Here is a 19,354-nt window from a genome sequence, read left to right as displayed (position 1 = left end):
AAATAGAAGCTCCCTTAGATACTAAATTTACGTCTGAATGCAGTTGCTTGTAAATATATCTGTGAAGCCCCCGTAACCCACCGCGGGCAAAGCAGACTCGTCTGTGCTCTGTAATTCACCAGGCTGACGTGCTCCGCAGCGCTGCCTCCCCGTGGCCCACGGAACCAGCAGTCTGGGTGACGACGCTGCAGGGTTAACACGCAGGCCCACGGCCACTGGGCTGGGAGCTGGAGAGGAAGCCCCGCGGAGGGCCCGGGGTCTGCCCTCCTCCACGTTTGGGTGTGTGTCCATCCGTTCGCTGTGGCTTGTAACGTGGCTACTGTGAATTGTGTTCGTGGCCCAGCGTGGCCATATTCCGTGGAGGTAAATGAAACCCCATCCACGGCTGTCTATAAGCAGAGTCTGCTTCCCATAGGATGGCAGCTTCACAAAGCAAAACGGTTTTTAGTCATGCAGAATAATGACACCCACGATAACTGTGGCCACGCTGCCTGATGGTACCGTGTGGTAGAAGGTTCCCTCCATAGATCCAAAGCTGGGAGGCCAGACGGCTGAACGTGGGTCTCAAGAGGTTCTAAACGGTGTGGAATGAGCCACTGGTGGTGTGTTTTTCATATTTTGTGGAGCGTGGAAGCTACAGGGCATATTCAGCCCTGTGGCAGGAAGCCAGCCACGGAGGAGGCGTGGCCAAGGAGCGGGCAGTGCTTGTGCGCAAGCCCCCGTGGCCCGTGTCACGGAGCGCAGGGATTGCACGCATCACGCGGGACCCGGCAGTCATGCGGTGGCCGTGGCCTGTCTCTGTCTGCAGATGGTGTGGGAGAGCGGCTGCGTGGTCGTCGTCATGCTGACGCCCCTCTCGGAGAACGGCGTTCGGCAGTGCTACCACTACTGGCCCGACGAAGGCTCCAACCTCTACCACATCTACGAGGTATTCCCACAGAGGACACGAGCGGCCCCGCTGGGAGCAGGGCCCCTCCTCGGGAAGGCGGGCAGGCAGGCATCCCCAGGGCCCCGCAGTCCATGGACCCCCGGACCCTCCAAACAGCTGTGCTATGGTGCCCCGGGCTCTGGCATAAATTCTAAAGCTTTAGGGTTCCAAATTCAGACAGAAGGAACCAAAGACATTTATGTCCCAAGGAGGCCTATGGAGCCAGGCCCTGAGCAATAGACCCTCCTGGGCCTGTTGTAGGAAGAGTCTGCCAGCACAGATTCGAGCCTCCTTCCCTTGCCGGACCCTCTGCCCACATCGACGTTGAACGGTGTCAACTTGGGCAGCTCAGCATGAACCCGCATGAGCCTGTTGTTCAGCATTAAACATCAGTCAAAATGCAGAGTCCCGGGGGGGGGGGGGGGGGGCGTGAGGACCAGCCCTAGCTCAGAGTCCTGGCTTTTAGGCCACTGAGCATGGCCTTGGCCCCGAGAGGCGCCCAGTCCCGCTGTCTGCAGGAACCCCCTGGTCTCCTCTCCACCTCGGGGAGTAGCCACCTGCTGCGAGATTCAGGGTGCAGTGGAACCCACTGGTGTTTCTGTTCCAAAGCATAGATTTTTTGCAGGTTTGGATGGCTTAGAAATACAGAGGATGAAAGCTAGAATCACTTTGGATTGTAACATAACTTTCTAAGCATTTGGCTAATGCACCTGGGCGATATTAAAAACCCACAGTTATCGTTTGCATAAACCCGGTTAAAACAGAGAAGGTAGGAGGGGCCGTCCAGCCTCTGCCGACCCGTGTGCTGTCCCCGCAGCGCTCGCCCTTCGCTGCTCGGAGTGCACGGTGCTCAGACAATGCTTTACGCTCCCGATTCCCCCCCAACCCCCGTCCTCCCGTCCAGGTGAACCTTGTCTCCGAGCACATCTGGTGCGAGGATTTCCTCGTCAGGAGCTTCTACCTGAAGAACCTGCAAACCAACGAGACGCGCACCGTGACCCAGTTCCACTTCCTAAGCTGGTATGACCAGGGAGTGCCTTCCTCCGCGAGGTCCCTCCTGGACTTCCGCAGGTATGACAAACAGCCCTGCAGGCAGGGTGGCGCCGTTGGAGTGCGGGCGTGAGGGAGGGGCGCGGTCCAACACCAGGTTTCCTGCGTCTGAGGGGTCATTGGCTGTACGACGCACCACCTGTACTTACAGATCATAAACGTACAGTCGACCCTTGAACAGCACGGGCTTGGGGCACCAGCCCCCGACACAGTGGAAAATACATGTTTAACTTCTGGCTCCCCCGAAACTTAACTATAATAAGCCTCTGTTGACTGGAAGCCTTGCCAGTGACACAAGTCAGCACATCCTCGTGGGCTAGGTGCGTTGGACCCGGAGGTCCTACAGCACAGTACGCCGGAGAAAAGAAAACATTAGGAAGAAAATCACAAGGAAGAGAAAATACATTTCAGTGCCGTTCTGTATCTATTGAAAAAAAATTCGGGTGTGAGCGGACCAGCACAGCTCAGAGCCGCGCTGTTCCAGGGTCAGCGGTATCTTCTGTATGACACAAGGGAGAGGGGAGGGGAAGGGGGTTCGATGACGGTACGTTGTACCTGCAAGGTGTTTTCTGGGTTTACAGGAGTTAAAACGGGGGGACGTAGCCACGTTAGAATTGTGGAAATGTGGTCATTGTTTCTGATAAGACTCTCCACGTGGTGGAGTCCTGAAGTTCCTGCTTCGCAGGGTATTGATGAGGAAAACGCAGGTTTGTGGTTTGGATGCTCTCTGGTCGGACAGGATAATGAGATGTAACAGACGTGGGCCCAGATCCGGCCTGGGGGACCTTAGACCTTGGGGAGAGCGTGGATGGAATTAGCGCACGACTGTGTGTTCTAGTGCAGTTTGGAAGCCGACAGTCTGGAAACATCCAGTCTTTGCTCAAGCCCCACCGCGGCTGCCCAGGGGGCTGTCTGGCACTAGAGGGTGTTTACTGAGCTGTTGAGATCAATGCCGGACTCCATCTTTCAGGAAGCTATTGACAAGGCAAAAAAGGAGGGAATTCAGGATGGAAGCTTGGCTTGTCCATTGGACTCGTTGGTGACGGGGGCCAGCACTAGCTGTTGCCTGTGGCGGTCAAGAATGAGCAGCCACCCAGCGAGGCAGGCGCTGAGCGACGTGGTGCCCGAGCTCTCGGCTCAGCGGAGCCCTCTCATGCTTAACCAGTTGGAACCCGCCTCACCACAAAAGCAGGCAGACATCCAGAACAACGAACTAGGAAATAAAGTGCACCTTAGCCCAGCGTGGTTCCCCACCCCGGAGGGATTCGTATCCGAGCAGTTACTGTCCTTGAGTCTGTGGCCATGTCACGTGAGACAGTGGGGTTTCAGGCTGATCGCTGCGTTTCTTGAATTTGTGTGTTAGACATTCTTAAGTTTTTTGTGATACTCTTTCTTTTGCCTTTTAGTCTACTTTGAAAAGCAAAACAAAATCTTTATTTGAATAGTTCTTTGGATCAAATAGCGCGGGAAAGAGCTCCCGGAGAGATGGGCACGTGGTGTCCCAGCCGTGGCACACATTTGGTGACCCCGCCCAGAGATACCGAGCGAGCACAGTACAGAGAGTCCTGAACACACCCCAAAGCACGGACTGCACAGTTCCCTCTCAGGCCATCCCTGCGTCCTGGCTAGCAGATAACTTTCCTTAAAGCACGTTTCTTTCTAAAGGCGGGCTACCTAAGAATCTGACCTAGATGCGTTTCCTGAGATAGCATCTTGGGAAGCAGTCATTACTGGGCAAAGGACGTGGCTACAACGAGAGACCAGCTTCGTCTTTATGCTCACCCAGTGTGTTTGCACATACATGCTATGGGCGGACGTGGAAATCCGTATCCCTATATGGAACGGCACATACCCGACCAGCCCTCGGTGCGTACAACCTGCCCCGAGAAACATGGATGCCCCAAGTTCCCTCTCCCCAGAGGCTTGGGAGATAAGGCTCCGGGAGGTTTTTGTTCAGGTGACATGTGCCGGTCTATTAGAATCAAAAGCCTTGGGGTTTTCTGGGTAGAAGAACCTCCAGAAAGTCTGCAATCGGAAAGGGGCATCGGCTTCCGGAGACACTGGTCACCTTATGCACAGGTCCCCCTCCAACCCCTGTCCCCGACCACGTGCCCCGCCTTCCCCCGCTCTTGCCAGGGTGCGTCAGGCACTGAGACGTGTGACTCCACACTTCGGGGTCCAGAGGGAGCACATTCCCACTTTAAAGAGGAGCTACTAAAGCCCGGAGATAATCCGCATCACATGGGAGGGCTTTGCTTTTAAAAGTTCTCTCTCTCCGTCTGTGTCTCTGAGCCTCTCCCTTCTTGCTGTGCGCAGCGGCGTGCGCAGCACTGACCCATAGAAACGGACAGCCCTTCCTTTGCCGGCTCGTGAGCGGCGGCCAGTGTCATTTTTGTGATGCTGCAGCTAGTAATATGAGCCCAGTTGCATAGTCACAAAAGTGATCATTGGAGGCTGTGACTCTGCTGCAAGGCAGTGTGGGGAGCCCCTTTTCTGAGCCTCTAACGACCTCTGACCTGGGCTTGCTGTTGGTGGCATGGCGGCTCCTCCTCACTCAGGGACCCACGGGTTGGTTTGTATCACTAATCGTTCTTTCTCAGGGATTCCTCCTGCTGAAATATATACAATATCCATTTTTCTGAACGTTTGCAACCTTTCGCCGACTGCTGATTTGTTCTAATCGAGTCAAACACGACAGCTGTGTATCGCTTATCTGCACGAACACCCTGCGCCTCTGTCTGGGGTCGACCAGGTGATCGCTTCTGTTGACTGTGTGATGCTGTTACTTTTCTATTTGTGATGTTTTACGTTGTAACAATGCAAGCTTCTGATCCCTTGTAAACAGAACTCTCCACCGGGCAGCACGCCGTAGGCACGCTGGGCTTCTGGCTGTTCGTAAATAGGTTCGGCTGGGGCAGGGCCAGCGTGGAGGGTTAAACCTCAGCGAGCCCTCCCTGGGTCCAGCCGAGGCGGCCGGTCACCGCCGCCGGAGAAAGCTGCTCTGTTCTGTCACGGAAGAGCAGGGACCGCAGGGCACTTACCGGAGACTCCGTCTAAGAGCAGTTATCCTCGGTGCACTCTGCCAAAAATGGGGCTGACCAGCTATAAACGGGACGCTGCCGCTCTCCTGGTCCCTCACAGTGACGGTTTTCTGAAACCGGTACAGTCTAAACAAGGGAGTCTGGGGGTTCTTTTTTTTTCTTTTTTTAATGTACTACTTCCGTGCTCGGCCCCATCAGAAAAAATGCCCCAGACCTGGAGACTGAGCCGTGTGCGAGCGGGCAAACGTCGGGGAGAGGCATTGCAAACCCAGCCTGGACCACCAAGTAGGAAACGGCCAGACTGTTCACATCGAAAAGATCCAGTGACCAAGAGATTTCTAGTAAAACCTTGTGTTTGAAACTAAAAGGCCTGTAGGAACGAACCTTCCCCAAATCGAGTCTGAGCCTGGGCTTGCTTGATTGGCACGCACACGCACCGTGCACACACGCGCAGGCACGCCGGGCCCGCGGGTATGTGCGCAGCCTGGGTGGGGCCGGCAGGCCTCTCCTTGCTCACGTCTGAGGTTCGTCCTGAGGGTCTGGCGTCCATTTTGTCAGACCTAAAGCTCATGTTGCCTTTACAACCTGAGTTAAGGATGGGAGTTTAAAGATTTTCTTCCTTAATTTTTAAGTAATCTGTACACCCCACCTGGGACTTGAACTCCTGACCCCGAGAGTCGCACGCTCCACCAACTGAGCTGGCCAGGGGACCCAAAGAGTGGGAGGCTTTAGAAGGAGAAATTAAGAGATGTATTTTCCAATCCATTTGATTCTCAAAGGTCCAAGAACCTTCTGGGCATCCTGGCCCGCCACTGATTTTAATGAGCACACTCGTACCTTCTTCACCTTCCCACTAAACCCTCACACTGCAACGACCTCAAAAGTGTGAAAAAGCTCCAGCAGAAATAGCGACGTAGCCACAGGGACCCTGAGCACTTGTTCCTCCACGTTTCTGGGTCTTCTCGTTTTTACGATGGTTTTGTGTGGTCTGCACGTTCGACACGGTGCAGGAGGCAGCCCGTGATCAAGGGCTACCCCAGTGGCCTTGGGCGTGGCCCGTCAAACCCAGGCTCCCCCTTTGTTTTTTGGGGGGCCGTGTGGACCTCACTCTGTTCAGCCCGTACAGGAACCAGGAGCAGCCAGCTCTGCTCTGGGGGCGGACATGGAAACACCTGCTGGGTGCCCGGGCGGGCTGCCAGCTCCCTTCTGCACACACCCCCCACCTCCCAACCCCTCAGCTCTGGGGTTTCGGGACAAGGCCACCGACTGACAGAATATGAGCTTCCAGCTGACCCTGTGCTGGGCAGGCAAGCCTTTGCAAGGAACGGTGACGTCTTCCCACGTCTGGTGCAAGGAAAAAGATTTTTGTTTTCTGCACTGTCATTCGTTTTCAATTTTGCTTCATGTCATACACTGTAGAAACTCATAGGGAGCATTTTAGAACCCAGCCCCGCACACGTTGTTCCGCTGACTTTTCTCTGTGCAGAAATACTTTATTGAGAATTCCGATGCACTTTGTAAACACGCTTAGTTCCATGTTTCACTGACTTCCGACAACCTTGGAGCGCGTACAGTGCATTTGAAATCGGTGCTTTGTTTTGATTTAGGGCTGGGTGACAAAATAATCTATGCTTGTTGTTAATTCTCCTAAACTGTGGCCTAAAATCTACACAACAGAGCTGCTTGTACACACACACCTATTCATACAAAGGAAGGACTTGTCTCCACTGTGGTTTCTCGGCAACGGACAGAGCCAAAAGGCCCTGTGGACGCTGGAGACGGTAGTTGTGTTACGTTCCAGTATGATATCTAGGGTGTAAGAAACTTGGGGCATAAATGGCAGAACCCAAACATTTTAGCAAGGAATCTAGGTCCTCCCATCGCCACCAAGCAGCCCAGGTGACTGGAGCCTTAGACGGAGCAGTGAGACAGGCTGGTGACAGAGGCTGCGGGTTCCTGCTGGGAGAGGGGAAGTGTGGAAATGTAAGAACTGCTTTTAAAGCTCTGATTAATCCCTTGGTATTGAACAGAAAAATAAATCTTTGAAAATATGTGTGTAATTTTGATTCTCTTTGTCCAAAGAGGCTACAGTCGCAAAGCGATGTCACAGACGCGGTCTGTTGGTTGGGGCTTAGGACTTCGTCTGCAAAACCGGAGACAGGAGTCGTAGTGTGTAACCATAATTTCCGTCTCTTTTTATTTCAGAAAAGTAAACAAGAGCTACAGGGGCCGTTCTTGTCCAATAATTGTTCACTGCAGGCAAGTACCACTCCTCACGCGAATTACCCCGTGCTCGCTACCTGAGAAGGAGCCACAGTTACATTCCCACGCTGAGCGTTCTCACTGCCTCACACGCAGCTGATGGCCCTGCTGAAGGAGACCCAGGCTGTGGATGGAAGGTCCAGGCTGCGCGGCTGCGTGTGCCCCGCTGGGCTGGTCCACCCGCCTGGGCCGCCGCCACACACGCGTGTCCTCACACCTGTTTGTTCTCAGGCCCGCACGCTGCCCGCACACAAACACCGTGGGGTGGTGTTTTTCATCCGTGGCCTTGTCTCAGCCACCAGCTCACTTAGCTGAGGTTTGGAACCGAGAGGCTGGGACATGCTCGGGGCCCGTCAGGAGCCGGGGCAGAGTTGGGAATTAGCACAGGGTTGGCCTCACCCAGCTTAGGATGCGAGTCTGGCCATGGGGTAAAATCCAGGGGCTCCTCAACCCCGTTGCACCCACACAGACAAGCAGAGGTCCCACCAGAAGCTCCGTGTCACGGTGCCCTCTCATCTGGGCTTCACACCCACCTCGTTGGGGCAGAAAACCGTGCTCCAATTTGTGGAAGTGTCTTACAGCACGTTCCCTTCTGCTGGGATAGAAAGCAGCTCTCCAAGGATCAGACACCCAGTCTGTCCATGCGGTCAAGAAGAGTATGTGTGTGTGCGTGTGTAAGTGTGCCTGTCTAGTGTGTGTCTCTGTGTGTGTGTCGGGTGTGTGCCTGTGAGTGTGTTTGTCAGGTGTGTGCATGTCCCTGTGAGACGTGTGTCTGTGTAGGAGTGTGCCTGTTGTGTGCGTCTCTGTGTGTCTGTCGGGTGCCTTCCTCTGTGTGTGTGTCTGTGTGTGTGTGTTGGGTGTGTGCCTGAGTGTGTCTGTGCCAGCGCATATGGCATGTCCCTGCGTGTGTCCATGTGCATCCCTGGGGTCTGTGACGAGGACCCAAGCTGGCCGTGGTCTGGGGCCCTCAGAGAGCAGAGGGAAGAGGCTGGAGGCACAGGTGCCCCACAGCGGCAGCAGTGGCCAGTGTGTGCGGGCGGGTGTCCGAGCAGCCGTGGGAGGGAGGGAGGCCCGTCCAAACCACCTGGGGAGTGGTGTCTCCTGGGGAGCAGCGGGGACGGGGTGGTGAGCGAGCTCCCCACACGCACAGACCCTGCGGGTCCCCGAGGCCCCGCCAGCTCTCCCGGGAGTGTGGTCACGTAATTCCTGATCCTGAAGTGGGCACGACCGCCTCTGCCAGAAGTACGCATGTGACGGTCCCCATCTAGCAGCTGCTTCAGGGGTGGGGACTCATGGCCTCTTGGGCGAGGGGAGACACGCTCTCGTGCCTCACAAAGCAGCCAGCCGCCTTCCCCAGAAAGGGCCTCCCTGCCCTCCGAGGGCTCCTGCCCTCTCCCAGGGACGCTGCAGTCACGGCTGGGGTGACCTTACTCACCGCCAGTGCAAACGCCCTCGGCACGGACACGGCCAGTTGTTTATTCTGACGAAACCCACCACGACTTTGGCCAGAGAGGGAGAAGGGGAGGCAGGAGCAGATCTTTGTGGACACGAGCTCATCCCTCTGCCGCTGACGCTAAGCTCCCACCGGCCTTCCTCCCCTTCCTCCTCCTCTACCCCTCTCCCCAGCTTCCCTCATCCCCTTCCCCCTCCTTCTCCCCTTCCTCCACCCCCGCACTCCCTTCCTCCTCCCTCTCCCTCCTCTTTCTCTTCCCCCCTTTCCCTTTCCTCCTCCACCCCCACCCCTCCTCTTCCTCTTTCCTCTCCTCCCCCTCCTCTCTCCTTTCTCCTCCCCTTCTCTGCCCTCTCCCCCTCCTCCCCTTCCTCTCTATCCTCCCCCTTCTCCCTCTCCCCCCCTTTTCCTCCCCCTCCCATCCCGTTACTCTTCACCCGACTTTCTTCGACTTTCTTCGTCTTTCTCTCCAAGTCAAGCCTCCCTCTCCCCTCGTGAGCCTCACTCAGACGCGGAGGGAAACACGCTGTCCCTGGCTTCGGTGGGCGTGGGGGTCCCGTGGCCGGTGCTGTTCTCACATCTCCCCTTCCGTTGGCAGCGACGGCGCGGGCAGGAGCGGCACCTACGTCCTGATCGACATGGTTCTCAACAAGATGGCCAAAGGTGAGGCGGGCAGCGCGGCTGCTTTGTGGCGGTGAGCCGGGACCGCGTTGCCATGGCAACCTGGGGGACCCCTCTCCCCAGCCTGGCTCCCTTCCCTGAGTCACGTGAAAGCCGTCCGCGCACGCAGGGTGTTTCTCGGGCTGGTGCCTGTGGCCAGGGCGGCGCTCGGCCCGGCGCGGGGTGCGGGTAAGCAGCAGCCGCAGCCTGGGGCCCGGGGAGCCTCCCTGCGGAGGCCAAGCCAGCCGCGGGCTCAGCTGCCGGAGCGGCCCCAGTGTCGTCCACGTCCTTTATGCAAGCCTCCCTGCTGTCACAGCTGGGTGAGCGGGAGCCGTGGCCTTCCCGCCTCGGCCCTCGCACTCTGGTCCGCACACTTCACCACTGCAGCACCCGACCCCGGGAGGAGGAGGCTCGGGTCCGGCACGGGCGGCCCACCTGGCCGCGAGCGGCTTGGCAAGGGCAGAGCTTAGCCCCCCGCCCCCTGGGCCCCCCAGAGGTGTGGACGCTGAGCTGCTCTGGTCGCTGGGACGTGCTCTCCAGACCGAAGCCGGGGGACGTCTCTTCAGAGACCAGGGAGCACACCCCACAGCCACTGTTGGGGAAGGACACACCTGGGACCCAGCTCTTGGAGAGTCCTGGCGAGTTCCCTCAGCGACTCAGGAAACTGCTCTTCCCATCATGCCCGTCCGCGTCCCACGGGACCTGGAAGGAGGGCCCGCCGAGGTGGGGACACCGCCATCCCTCTCACCCTAGAACAGAACGTTCCCTTGGTCTGTACACACACGTGCACACACCTGCGTGTTCTCAGCGACAGGCCCCAGCCTTCCAGGACACCGTCCTTCATCGTTTGTCCAGAAGCAGGAGCAGGTCCTGATTACAGAGATGATCTTCAGCGCGTGCTCCCACAGATGCCAGCGAGCCCAGACTAAGCACTTTCCTTACCCCACTTTCTTCTGGTGAAAAGGGAGGAGAAAAGCGGCAGCAGACCAAGGATGTGGTTGTGAGCCCTGTTCCACACGTAAGGACCAGCACGCCTGAGTGACGGATGCACGGAACTGGTGACCAGAGGGTCAGCAGCAGATCCGGGCTGGGCACCCCAGCCCTCCTTGTCGGCAGCCCCCGGGCCAGTCACCGCGGAGAGCAGGAAATGGGCTTTGCACCATCAAATCCTATTTTAAGCACCCAAATGAGGGAAGTGTCGGCGACGTGCAAACACAGGAGCCAAAGCAGACAGACAGACAGTCTGGTGCCGGTTTTAATGACGTATTTTGGGTTTCGGTCCTAACACAGCCCTAACTTCTTTAGTTAAAAGTTTCCTGACCCTCGATGGCACTCTGGCTTCCGAGGACATCTTTTCATTTGCAAATCTGCAAGTCCTGGGAGCTCAGAGCTCTCAAGAGAATTGACCTTTCTCCCCTCACGCCAGCCCTCCTCCTCTGCCTGTCGCACATGGGCTGTTTCCCTGCGGATGAACCAGGTTCCCTCCGAAGGCTGCACACGGTTGTTGCCTTTTGACGTGACGCTGTGTGGGTGAGTCAAGGCGACAGGGGAAACACGGGGCCCATTTGCGTCCGACAGGAGCCCGGCTCACCCACAGAGAGTGGACGGACGTCCCCGCTCTCAGCCGTGGGTCACGGGGGTGTCCTAGATTTTCAGAGGCACAGGCCGGCTTCACCGGAGCAGGGGCTGAAGAATGTCGCAGTCCCGGGAGCCGGCCAGGGCGGGGCGGACTTCATTGTCCGAGCTCCACCGGTCCGAGGGCCTCCGCAGGGCATGGGCCCGCCCCCGAGGGCCTCCGCCGCTGCACGGCCCACAGCTCCCCCTGCGGCGCTCGAGCCGTCAACAATGCAGCCCAGCAGAGCAGAACAGGCCAGCGGAGGAGGGCCGCCTTCGGGCCCTTCTGTTCTTCACCTGCTCCTTCTGCTGGGGTGCGGGGTGCATGCGGAGTGAAATCCTCTGACCTGGGGCCCAGGCCTGGGTCTCAGGAGAGATCAAAGGGCAGGGCGGCCCCTCGAGGCAGAGGTAGGTCTTTCCCAGGCCGCCACACTGCGTGGCCGCCTGGGGTTTTGTTCTGGGCTCAAGGCTCGCGGGGCGGTGCGGCCCGGGCTGCCTTTGTCTGGCCTGGGAAGCTGCAGGCCGAGCCCAGACCCTGAGGTCTTTGGACGATCAAAGGCCCCGAGGCTGGACACGAAACCTTTCTTCCCGTTTCCTTTTCTTAGAAGGAATGAATCGCATGAGGACCAAAGAAAGCCCTTGCGACGCGTCCCCCGCGGCCTCCGGCGCCCCAGGCCCACGCGCGGCACCCACACCCGCGCCCACAGACTCGGGCTCCCGCGGATTAGGGCCGCGTCCTATTGGGGCCTCGGAGAACGCACGAGGCATCCTTCCAGCCCTTTCTCCACCGCCGGCTCAGTGGCAGGCGGACGACCGGGCAGCCGGAAAGCAAAGCTCTCTGCGCCACGGTCGAAGCCTCCGCATGTTCCGCACGTTCCTCTGCGGCCCTGACCATGCTTGTCACTCGTCGTCGTCACTAGCCTGGTCGGGGCGCGTTTCCGGAGCGCGGGGCTCCTCGGGGAGCGGGGCTCAGGGGGCCGGGACGTGCTTGCCGTCAACGTGTTTGCGCCTTGTGCGTGTGTGTCCGTGCCGTCTCTTCGGCCAGGCTGAGGGGCGGAGGGTCACCCCGAGGCGGCGGCTGCTGGCCGGCCACGTCACTCGCGGGGGGCCACCGCAGACACCCGCCTGCCGCACCCAACTGGGCTGCCCCAGGGACCGCACCGCACGTGCACATCACGTGCCCCGCAGGCCTACAGGGGCGCAGACGGGCTGCGAAAGTGACCACACCGCGGGGACGTGCGTGGGTCTCTGTGCCCACGGGGTCCGGCCCCTCCTTCTGTGTCAGCGGCCTGGCCTGCTTCCTGTTTTCTGTCACACGGTGCCCCTCAGGCGACAGCCGCCTGTAGGAAGGAATGTGTCCTCTCCATCCCGTTCGCTGTCCCTAAATCTCACGGAGCCACGGGCCTCTTGCCTGGGACCACGCGGCATGTGCCCTCCTGTGACAGGATCGCTCACTTGGCGTCCCCTGGCTCACCTGTGGCGCAGGTGGCGGGATCGCACTCGGTCGTGGGCACAGGCCACCCTCCGTCGACCGTCACCCCCGATGGACGGACACTCGGGGCACGTCCAGCCTGCGCGTCATGCTGCCGCGAACGTGGGCCTGCAAACTTGGCTCTGAGCTCTGGCTCCCCCTCTTCTGGGTGCCGACCCCGGGGGCAGCGGCCGGACCACATGCCCATGCCAGGGCTGATGTCCGAGAACGTGCCCGCTCACCCTCCTGCCGAGAGCACGTGAGGGCTCTCGTCACACCACGTCTTCTCCACATTTGCTATTGTCTGTGGTTTGGGGAGTCGCCGTCCCAAGTGTGCAAAGTGGTCTCGTGGTTTTGATTTGCATTTTCCTAAGGAGTGTGACATCTTTGCACGTTTGCTTGCTCTTTGGGTATTTTCTTCGGAGAAACGTCTCGTCAAGCCCTTTGCCCAGTTTTTAACTGGGCTGTTCGATTTTGTCGTTATTGAGTTCGGAGATTCTTTATATATTGTGAGATCAATCCCCTATCAGATACGTGATTTGCGAATATTTTGCCCCACAGAAGGGGGAAATTCTGTGGGAGAAAATATTTTCCTTCTCTCAGTGGTGTCCTTGGTGCACAAAAGCATTTCGGTTTTATTTTTTTATTTTTATGATGCCCCATTTGTCTGTTCTTCCTAGTGTTGCCTTTAGTGTCCTACCCGGACGATCTTTTGCCAAAGCCAAGGTCATGAAGATTTTGCCCACATGAATCACTCTATTGTACTTTTGAAACTAGTGTAACACTACATGTTTACTACACTAGAAGTAAAATCTAAAACTCAATAAAACCAAAAAACAAGAATAAATAAAAGCAGCAACATGACTGTCAAAATGTTAGAAAACGTACAAAGCGAAAAGGGCAAGTCTTCCCACCTCTTTGCCTTTCTGTGCAGATGTGATGACTCTTAACTCTTCAGTGGGCATCATTTTAAGACTTTGTGTATGGCCACACGCAATTTTTATTTCTTTAGCTGATTGCAGCTATGTTTTCCCTAGAGTAATACATAATCAATGTGGAAAACACAGAGAAGTTTTTACAGACCTCTCCCCAACCTTGTCTCTTATATACTTACATTTCAAGTGATGTCCTATGAGGGCTCAGCGGACGGTAACGTGTTTACTACCATTTCTCAGGTAAAGACATTCGGACCTGACTCACCCAGGGTCACAGAGCTGTCAGCGACCTTGCTGGGATGTAACCTCACAGCCCGTGTCCTTGATAACGATGCCATACCATTGCCTCTTCCAAGCCAACAAACAGACCACCCTGTTTAAAGTCTGCAGTGAATGGTCCGGTATATAGGAAATGGACGTCAAACCCGCCGTGTTCTCACCTTACACCTGTTAGGGTGCCTATTATCTAAAAAAATAAAAAAGAAAGAAAGAAAATACAAGACCCCCCCCCAATGTATTCCTGTAAGAGATGCTAACTTTTAACAGCAGGTCAAATTCAGGGCTGCTGGGGGCTCAGTCGGTAAAGAGTCCGACTCTTGATGTCAGCTCAGGTCGTGATCTCTGGGTTACAAGCTCGAGCTCTACCCTCAGTGGGGAATCTGCTTCAGATTCTTTCTCTCCCTAGAATCCTCCCCCGGTCCCTCTAAATTGCTAAAATAAATTTTAAAATCTTCTTTAAAAAAGCAGCACGTTGGGGCACCTGGGTGGCTCAGTTGGTGAAGCCACTGCCTTCGACTCAGGTCATGATCCCAGAGTCCCAGGATCGAGTCCCACATCGGGCTCCCTGCTCAGTGGGGAACCTGCTTCTCCCTCTGACCTTCTCCCCTCCCATGCTCTCTCTCTCTCTCTCTCTCTCAAATAAATAAATATATTAATCTTTAAAAAAAAAAAAAAAAAAAAAACCAAACCAGCAGGTCTTAGCAGAAGATGGGATACGAGCTTCGGGAACCAAGAGAGACAGCCGAGCGGGAAGAGCAACGCCGCCCGCTGGGAGCCTTCACGCCAGGACCCTGATCTGTTCTGAGTCCTAGTCTCAAACTATCTTTTAAAAACGTTCCCCAGCTTCACTGAGACGTCATTGCGATAAACCCTGTGTAGTTTAAGGTTTACAGCGCGCCAAGCTGGGAACGGGGTGACTGACAAGACGGTCGCCGCAGCAGGGTCCGTCAGCACCGATGTCCCCTCGCGTGGTCAGTGATTCTTTTCTGTGGTGAGAACATTTAAGATCTGCTCTTTCGGCAACTCTCCAATATATCATAGTGTTGTTCGCTATCAAAATCTCTCTCTTAAACGACGTTTCTCAGCGCTTGAACACTTCCAACCTGCTGCTCCTCCCGAGACGCGCCGTTCCCCACGCGGCCATCAGCCACACGTGCCGGCGCAGGTGGGTTAGAATGTGAAAACCTGTGCCTCCGTCACGCCGGCCACACTTCACGGCCCAGGCCACCTGTGACTCCTGACCTCCATCGTGGGGACACGGAGCACCTCTGTTGTCGCGGGGAGTCCCACAGGGCCGTGCGGCTCTAGGGAACAGCACTGAGGCTGGGCACCCGTTCCTTCTGGCCCCGCCGTGGCGGCCTCTGGACAGATGTCCCTGCTCGGTCCTGACCCCGTCTGTTCTCCACACGGTGTTCGATCGATGACATCTGAAAGAGCGAGCCTCGGGGGCCCTGCCGAGCCCTCCCGTCCCCCCACCACGGCCCTCGGGCCCGCGGCCTCTCTGACCTCGGGGCTCAGGGCCTCCCGCATACTGCCCCACAGCTCCCCAGCTCCTCTCTTCTCTCATGGGTCCTGCTGGGCCTCATGGTCACTGTCACCGTACCACAATGTCCTTCTTGGGGCGAAGCCGTAGGAGTCGTTTCAACCTGGTGTTTACAGAACACCTTGCCAGACGCGGTGTCGGGGGAGGCACAGTGAACAGGGCCAGACAACAAGGTCGCCTGCCCTGAGTTTATCCTCCATGGAGAACAGACACAGTCGCGGCTTACAGGGGTGGAGTGTGCCGTGAGTCCCCTCGCTTGGGACGCGGGGCCCTGGGGTGCCTCTCTCCCCGCCTGGGGCAGAGCTCTGGACCGTCGCCCTCGGACAGAAGGGGGCCTGAAGCTCATTCACTCGGACACTCCGCTGTACACTGAGGCAGCAGATCTCAGAGGTTTGGCGACCTGCCAGGAGGCCTCCCGCTGGCCGGGTGGACGCAGAGCCCAGGTCTTTCTGCAAGTGACAGAGCCCAGAAGGAAAAGAGAACAGAGAGCGGCAGGACACCCGCACGGGCACCACAGAGACGGGGCGAGCAGGGGAGCTGAGAGGAGGTGTTTCGAGGCTGGAGTGGCAGCCCCCCTGACCTGGGTCAGCCTGGAGCCACTGCGGAAGCGACAGGGCAGGCGGAGGCTGGCGGGACTGGTGGGTGGAGGGGAGCCGTGTGCGGGAGGCCCGAGCCCGTCCTCGCCGTGGGGACGCCCTGGCTGGGCACGCGGCCGGCTCTGCCGCAGACGGGACGGGCCGGGAGGACGGTGTGTGTGGAGACGCAGCATCACCTTGTGTGTGCGGTGGAAGCATAAACCCTGAAGAGCCAGCGGAAAGTGGATTGCGCAGGGAGTCTGGCTTCAGCACGGTCTCCAAGCCGGACGCCTCCTCCCCAGCTCCGTGCAGTCCCAGGTGACAACGTGTCAGGACGCTGGGGGCCTCTTGGCGCAGCGGGCAGGGTGTGCGGACGCCTTCCCCCGCGCCCGACTGGATCCACATTCCCACGACGAGCTGCCCGGCGGCTCGCAGCGGGGCCGGGCGCACGGGGTCTGAGGGGGAACCGTGCTGGGAGCGCTGGGAGCCGTGTGCGCCCGCCGCCGGCTGTGGCCTGGACTCGGGAGGGTCCCGGAGCCGTATCCGTGGGCCAGGACCCCGGCCGGGCCACACCGCGGGCGCCGCTTACCTGAGAGAACGACACAATAGGCACTTACCCCACAGACGCGGCACGAGCACCACGTATTTGGGTAATTTTGTGAACCTCGATCCCAGGTTCACCTCCTAAATGGTCCCCGCCCTGTGGAGCGGGCCACTGCGATGAGCAGCGCGGGCGGGGCAACGGCTCTGGGTGCTCAGACCAGCCACTGGGGGAACGCTGGTCCCCGTGAGGCCGCCGCAGAGCAACAGCCCTCCCTCCCCACCTCCCGGGTTGGATCTGCTCACACGGCCTCCTGGAGTCGCCCACGGCGCTCCTCCCCGTCGGACGAGTCCGTGGGCGACCCACGGACACGCAGCCCACCTGAGACACCGAAAAACCTGGGTCACCCCGCCTGACTTGGCTGGTGTTCGGGCCGTCCCTCCTGTGAGTTTGCTTCCTTCTGCTGGACCCTGGGCCACCCGCCTGTCCATCCACTGGTCCCCTTCCCCGTGAGCAGCGTCACCATCTGTCCTGCCATCCCCAGGCAGGCCCGATCGCTGGGCTCTGCCACACACGCCCAGTGGCTTTGCTGCCAGCAGAGTCTGCCCGCTGCTGGGCCGCTGAGGCCCCTCCATCTGCCACCACGACCCTCTCCCTGGAGACCCCAGAGGCCTGCCCAGGCCCTTCTCCACCGCAGTTCCCACCTCATGCTCATTGCCTCCCCTCACAGTGAGGGCACGTCCCTGCTCCTACTGAGACCACGCCCCCAGGTCCATTGCTGGTGGCAGGAAGTCCCCACGCACAGCCGTCCTGGTCACTTGGCAGTGACAATGTACAGGCTGTGTCAAGTACGGTTCTGAGGCTTCAGTGAGAAAGTGCCATCTGGCCAGGGCAGTGGTAGAGGGGATGTGTCTCTGCCCCTGAATTTGTGACTCGTTCATGAGGGCCCCTGTTGTCACCTGGGCTTCCGCAGGACAGAACACGCGGAGCTATGTGTTAACGGTCCTGTGCTGTCCCCCCAACCTCTGGGCTCCCTCCCGATGCCTCCCCAGGCATCTGCTCCTCCTTTCCACGAGGCCAGGAGGCGTCCACAGAGGAGGGCCCAGTGCTTCACGGGCGGCACCGGCAGAGCCTGGAGTCACAGCGGCGCTCCGCACCGCGCCCAGCCAGGCCTCGACTCTGACTTCCGCGTCAGAAGCAGAGCGGACGACTGAGGGAGGAGGGACCAGCGGAGCCCGCAGTGCCACTTTGGTGACCGTAGGATGGAGGGCCAGTCGCGCCGAAGGACTTGTTTCTCTGACCAAGAGTGGCCCGTGCGGCCCGGCCCGGCTGGCTGCTCCTTCCCTCCGCCCGGGCATTCGGGCAAAGCCGCTTCGAGCCACAGACTCCTCTACTAGGAGCCCCCGGCATTCCCGGGCGCTTGGCAGCTGTCCTGTAGGCCCCTTTCCTGCAGCTGGGATGCGCTCCAGGACACACCTGAGCGCGTTCACGATTCGGGCCCTTCTCTGGGCTGCGTGGACCCTTGTGGACAGGAGGCTTGACCACACCTGTGGGCTTCCACAACCCCCACAGCCTCTGCGTCTCCTTCAGGCCCTGAGCGCACCGCACCTGCTGCTCAGGTGGTGGGAGAGGCAGCCGCACCCGTGCATGGTGGCGTGCTCCCCGAGTGCTGGGCGTCTCCCCTCATCCATCCCTTTACACACCCAACGGCCAGCGAGCTCACTTACACCTGGGCACCGGGCCCATATGCTCATGACCGTGGGTGCCCCGTGGTGTGCAGACGCCCCGGCTGGAGGACCGGCGGCCGGCACCCCAAGCAGCCCTGCACCCTGCGGTTTGCCGTGAGCGTGCCCACCGGCACGGCCTGCTTCTGTCTGACTTCACGGCTTACATACAAACTTGGAAGCATCGGAGTTTCTCCTGAAAAATGATTCAGAACTTTTTTTTTATAAAAAAAAAATGGGAAGTATTTTGGGTTTAGGTCCTGGTATACTTGATTTTCAAGGAAAGAGGATGCAAATTTGTCCCCTTTGATCCAGAGACTAGAGATTACAGCTCATCTCCGAGGCCGGCAGAAACCCTCCAGCTGCTGCAGGTGCGGCCCGGAAGGCTCTGGACAGCGGAGCACGCGCGAGCCTGCACCAGGCGTGTGCGTGTGCGTGTGCAGTGCGCACACCTGCGGGACAGAGCCCAAGCCCACTGGGTCTTGTCCGAGGCGGAGCTGGGGCCGTGCGCGGTGGGCGTGGCTCTCCTTGGCCGGAGCACAGCCCCCACTCAGCGCCTCCTGACGGCAGAAGCCATACCACCGGCTCGTGCAAACCGCAGGCTTTCCCTCTTGCACACTTGACACACCTTGTCTTTCTGCCTTGAAGAGAAGAGTGCACGGGAGCCCTGCTGTTTGCACACCCTGTGGGTAGAAACCGACGAAACGGGTTTGTGTGTCGGGCATCACCACGGAGGCCGTGGGAGGGTGCGCACCCGCCGGGAGACCTGCTGGCCAAGGTGGACGGACTGTCCACACGGGCCGGCGGCCGGAACAAACCCAACAGAGCTCGAAGCCGACCCCGTCAAGACCCTGGTTTTCTTAAATTTCAAGAACATCCTTTCAATGTAAAAGAAACTTTTTTTTTTTTAGATTTTATTTATGTGACAGAGACAGGGAGAGAGGGGACACAAGCAGGGGGAGCGGGAGCAGGGACGCAGACTCCCCGCTGAGTAAGACGCCCGATGCGGGGCTTGGTCCCAGGACCCTGGGGTCATGGCCTGAGCCGAAAGCAGACGCTTGACCGACTGAACCAACCGGACACCCCGGCTCCAACAAACGTTTTAATACTTTGATCATAGTAGTGTTCTCGAGGTGTTCATTGTTTCATGATTAATACTTTTTATCTAGGGTTAAAAACCTCTCCAGGCTTAACAATGTATTTAGCAGGTACGTAAACTTGGAAACCAATGTTCTTGAAATTTAAGGAGAGACTGAGAGCGATGGGAGTGCCGCCCTGGGT

At 58.3% G+C, this 19,354-nt stretch overlaps 1 protein-coding gene across 1 annotated transcript in view; it reads left to right on the top strand.

Annotated features, from left to right (window-relative positions):
* Window positions 1-19,354, top strand: part of LOC111154447 (protein tyrosine phosphatase, receptor type N2) — a 650,145-nt gene that overhangs the window by 620,353 nt on the left and 10,438 nt on the right. Inside the window, exons 18-21 of the mRNA XM_022514054.1 lie at window positions 809-928; window positions 1,833-1,999; window positions 7,225-7,278; window positions 9,330-9,394. Coding sequence (XP_022369762.1) covers window positions 809-928; window positions 1,833-1,999; window positions 7,225-7,278; window positions 9,330-9,394 — 406 coding nt within the window. The remainder of the gene's footprint in view (window positions 1-808; window positions 929-1,832; window positions 2,000-7,224; window positions 7,279-9,329; window positions 9,395-19,354) is intronic.

The sequence above is a fragment of the Enhydra lutris genome, unplaced genomic scaffold, assembly GCF_002288905.1.
Source record: "Enhydra lutris kenyoni isolate GAN:26980312 unplaced genomic scaffold, ASM228890v2 scaffoldscaffold37, whole genome shotgun sequence".
NCBI classification, from domain to species: domain Eukaryota; kingdom Metazoa; phylum Chordata; class Mammalia; order Carnivora; family Mustelidae; genus Enhydra; species Enhydra lutris.
The sequence above is the reverse complement of the archived record's forward strand: the minus strand, read 5'-3'. Positions and strand labels throughout refer to the sequence as shown.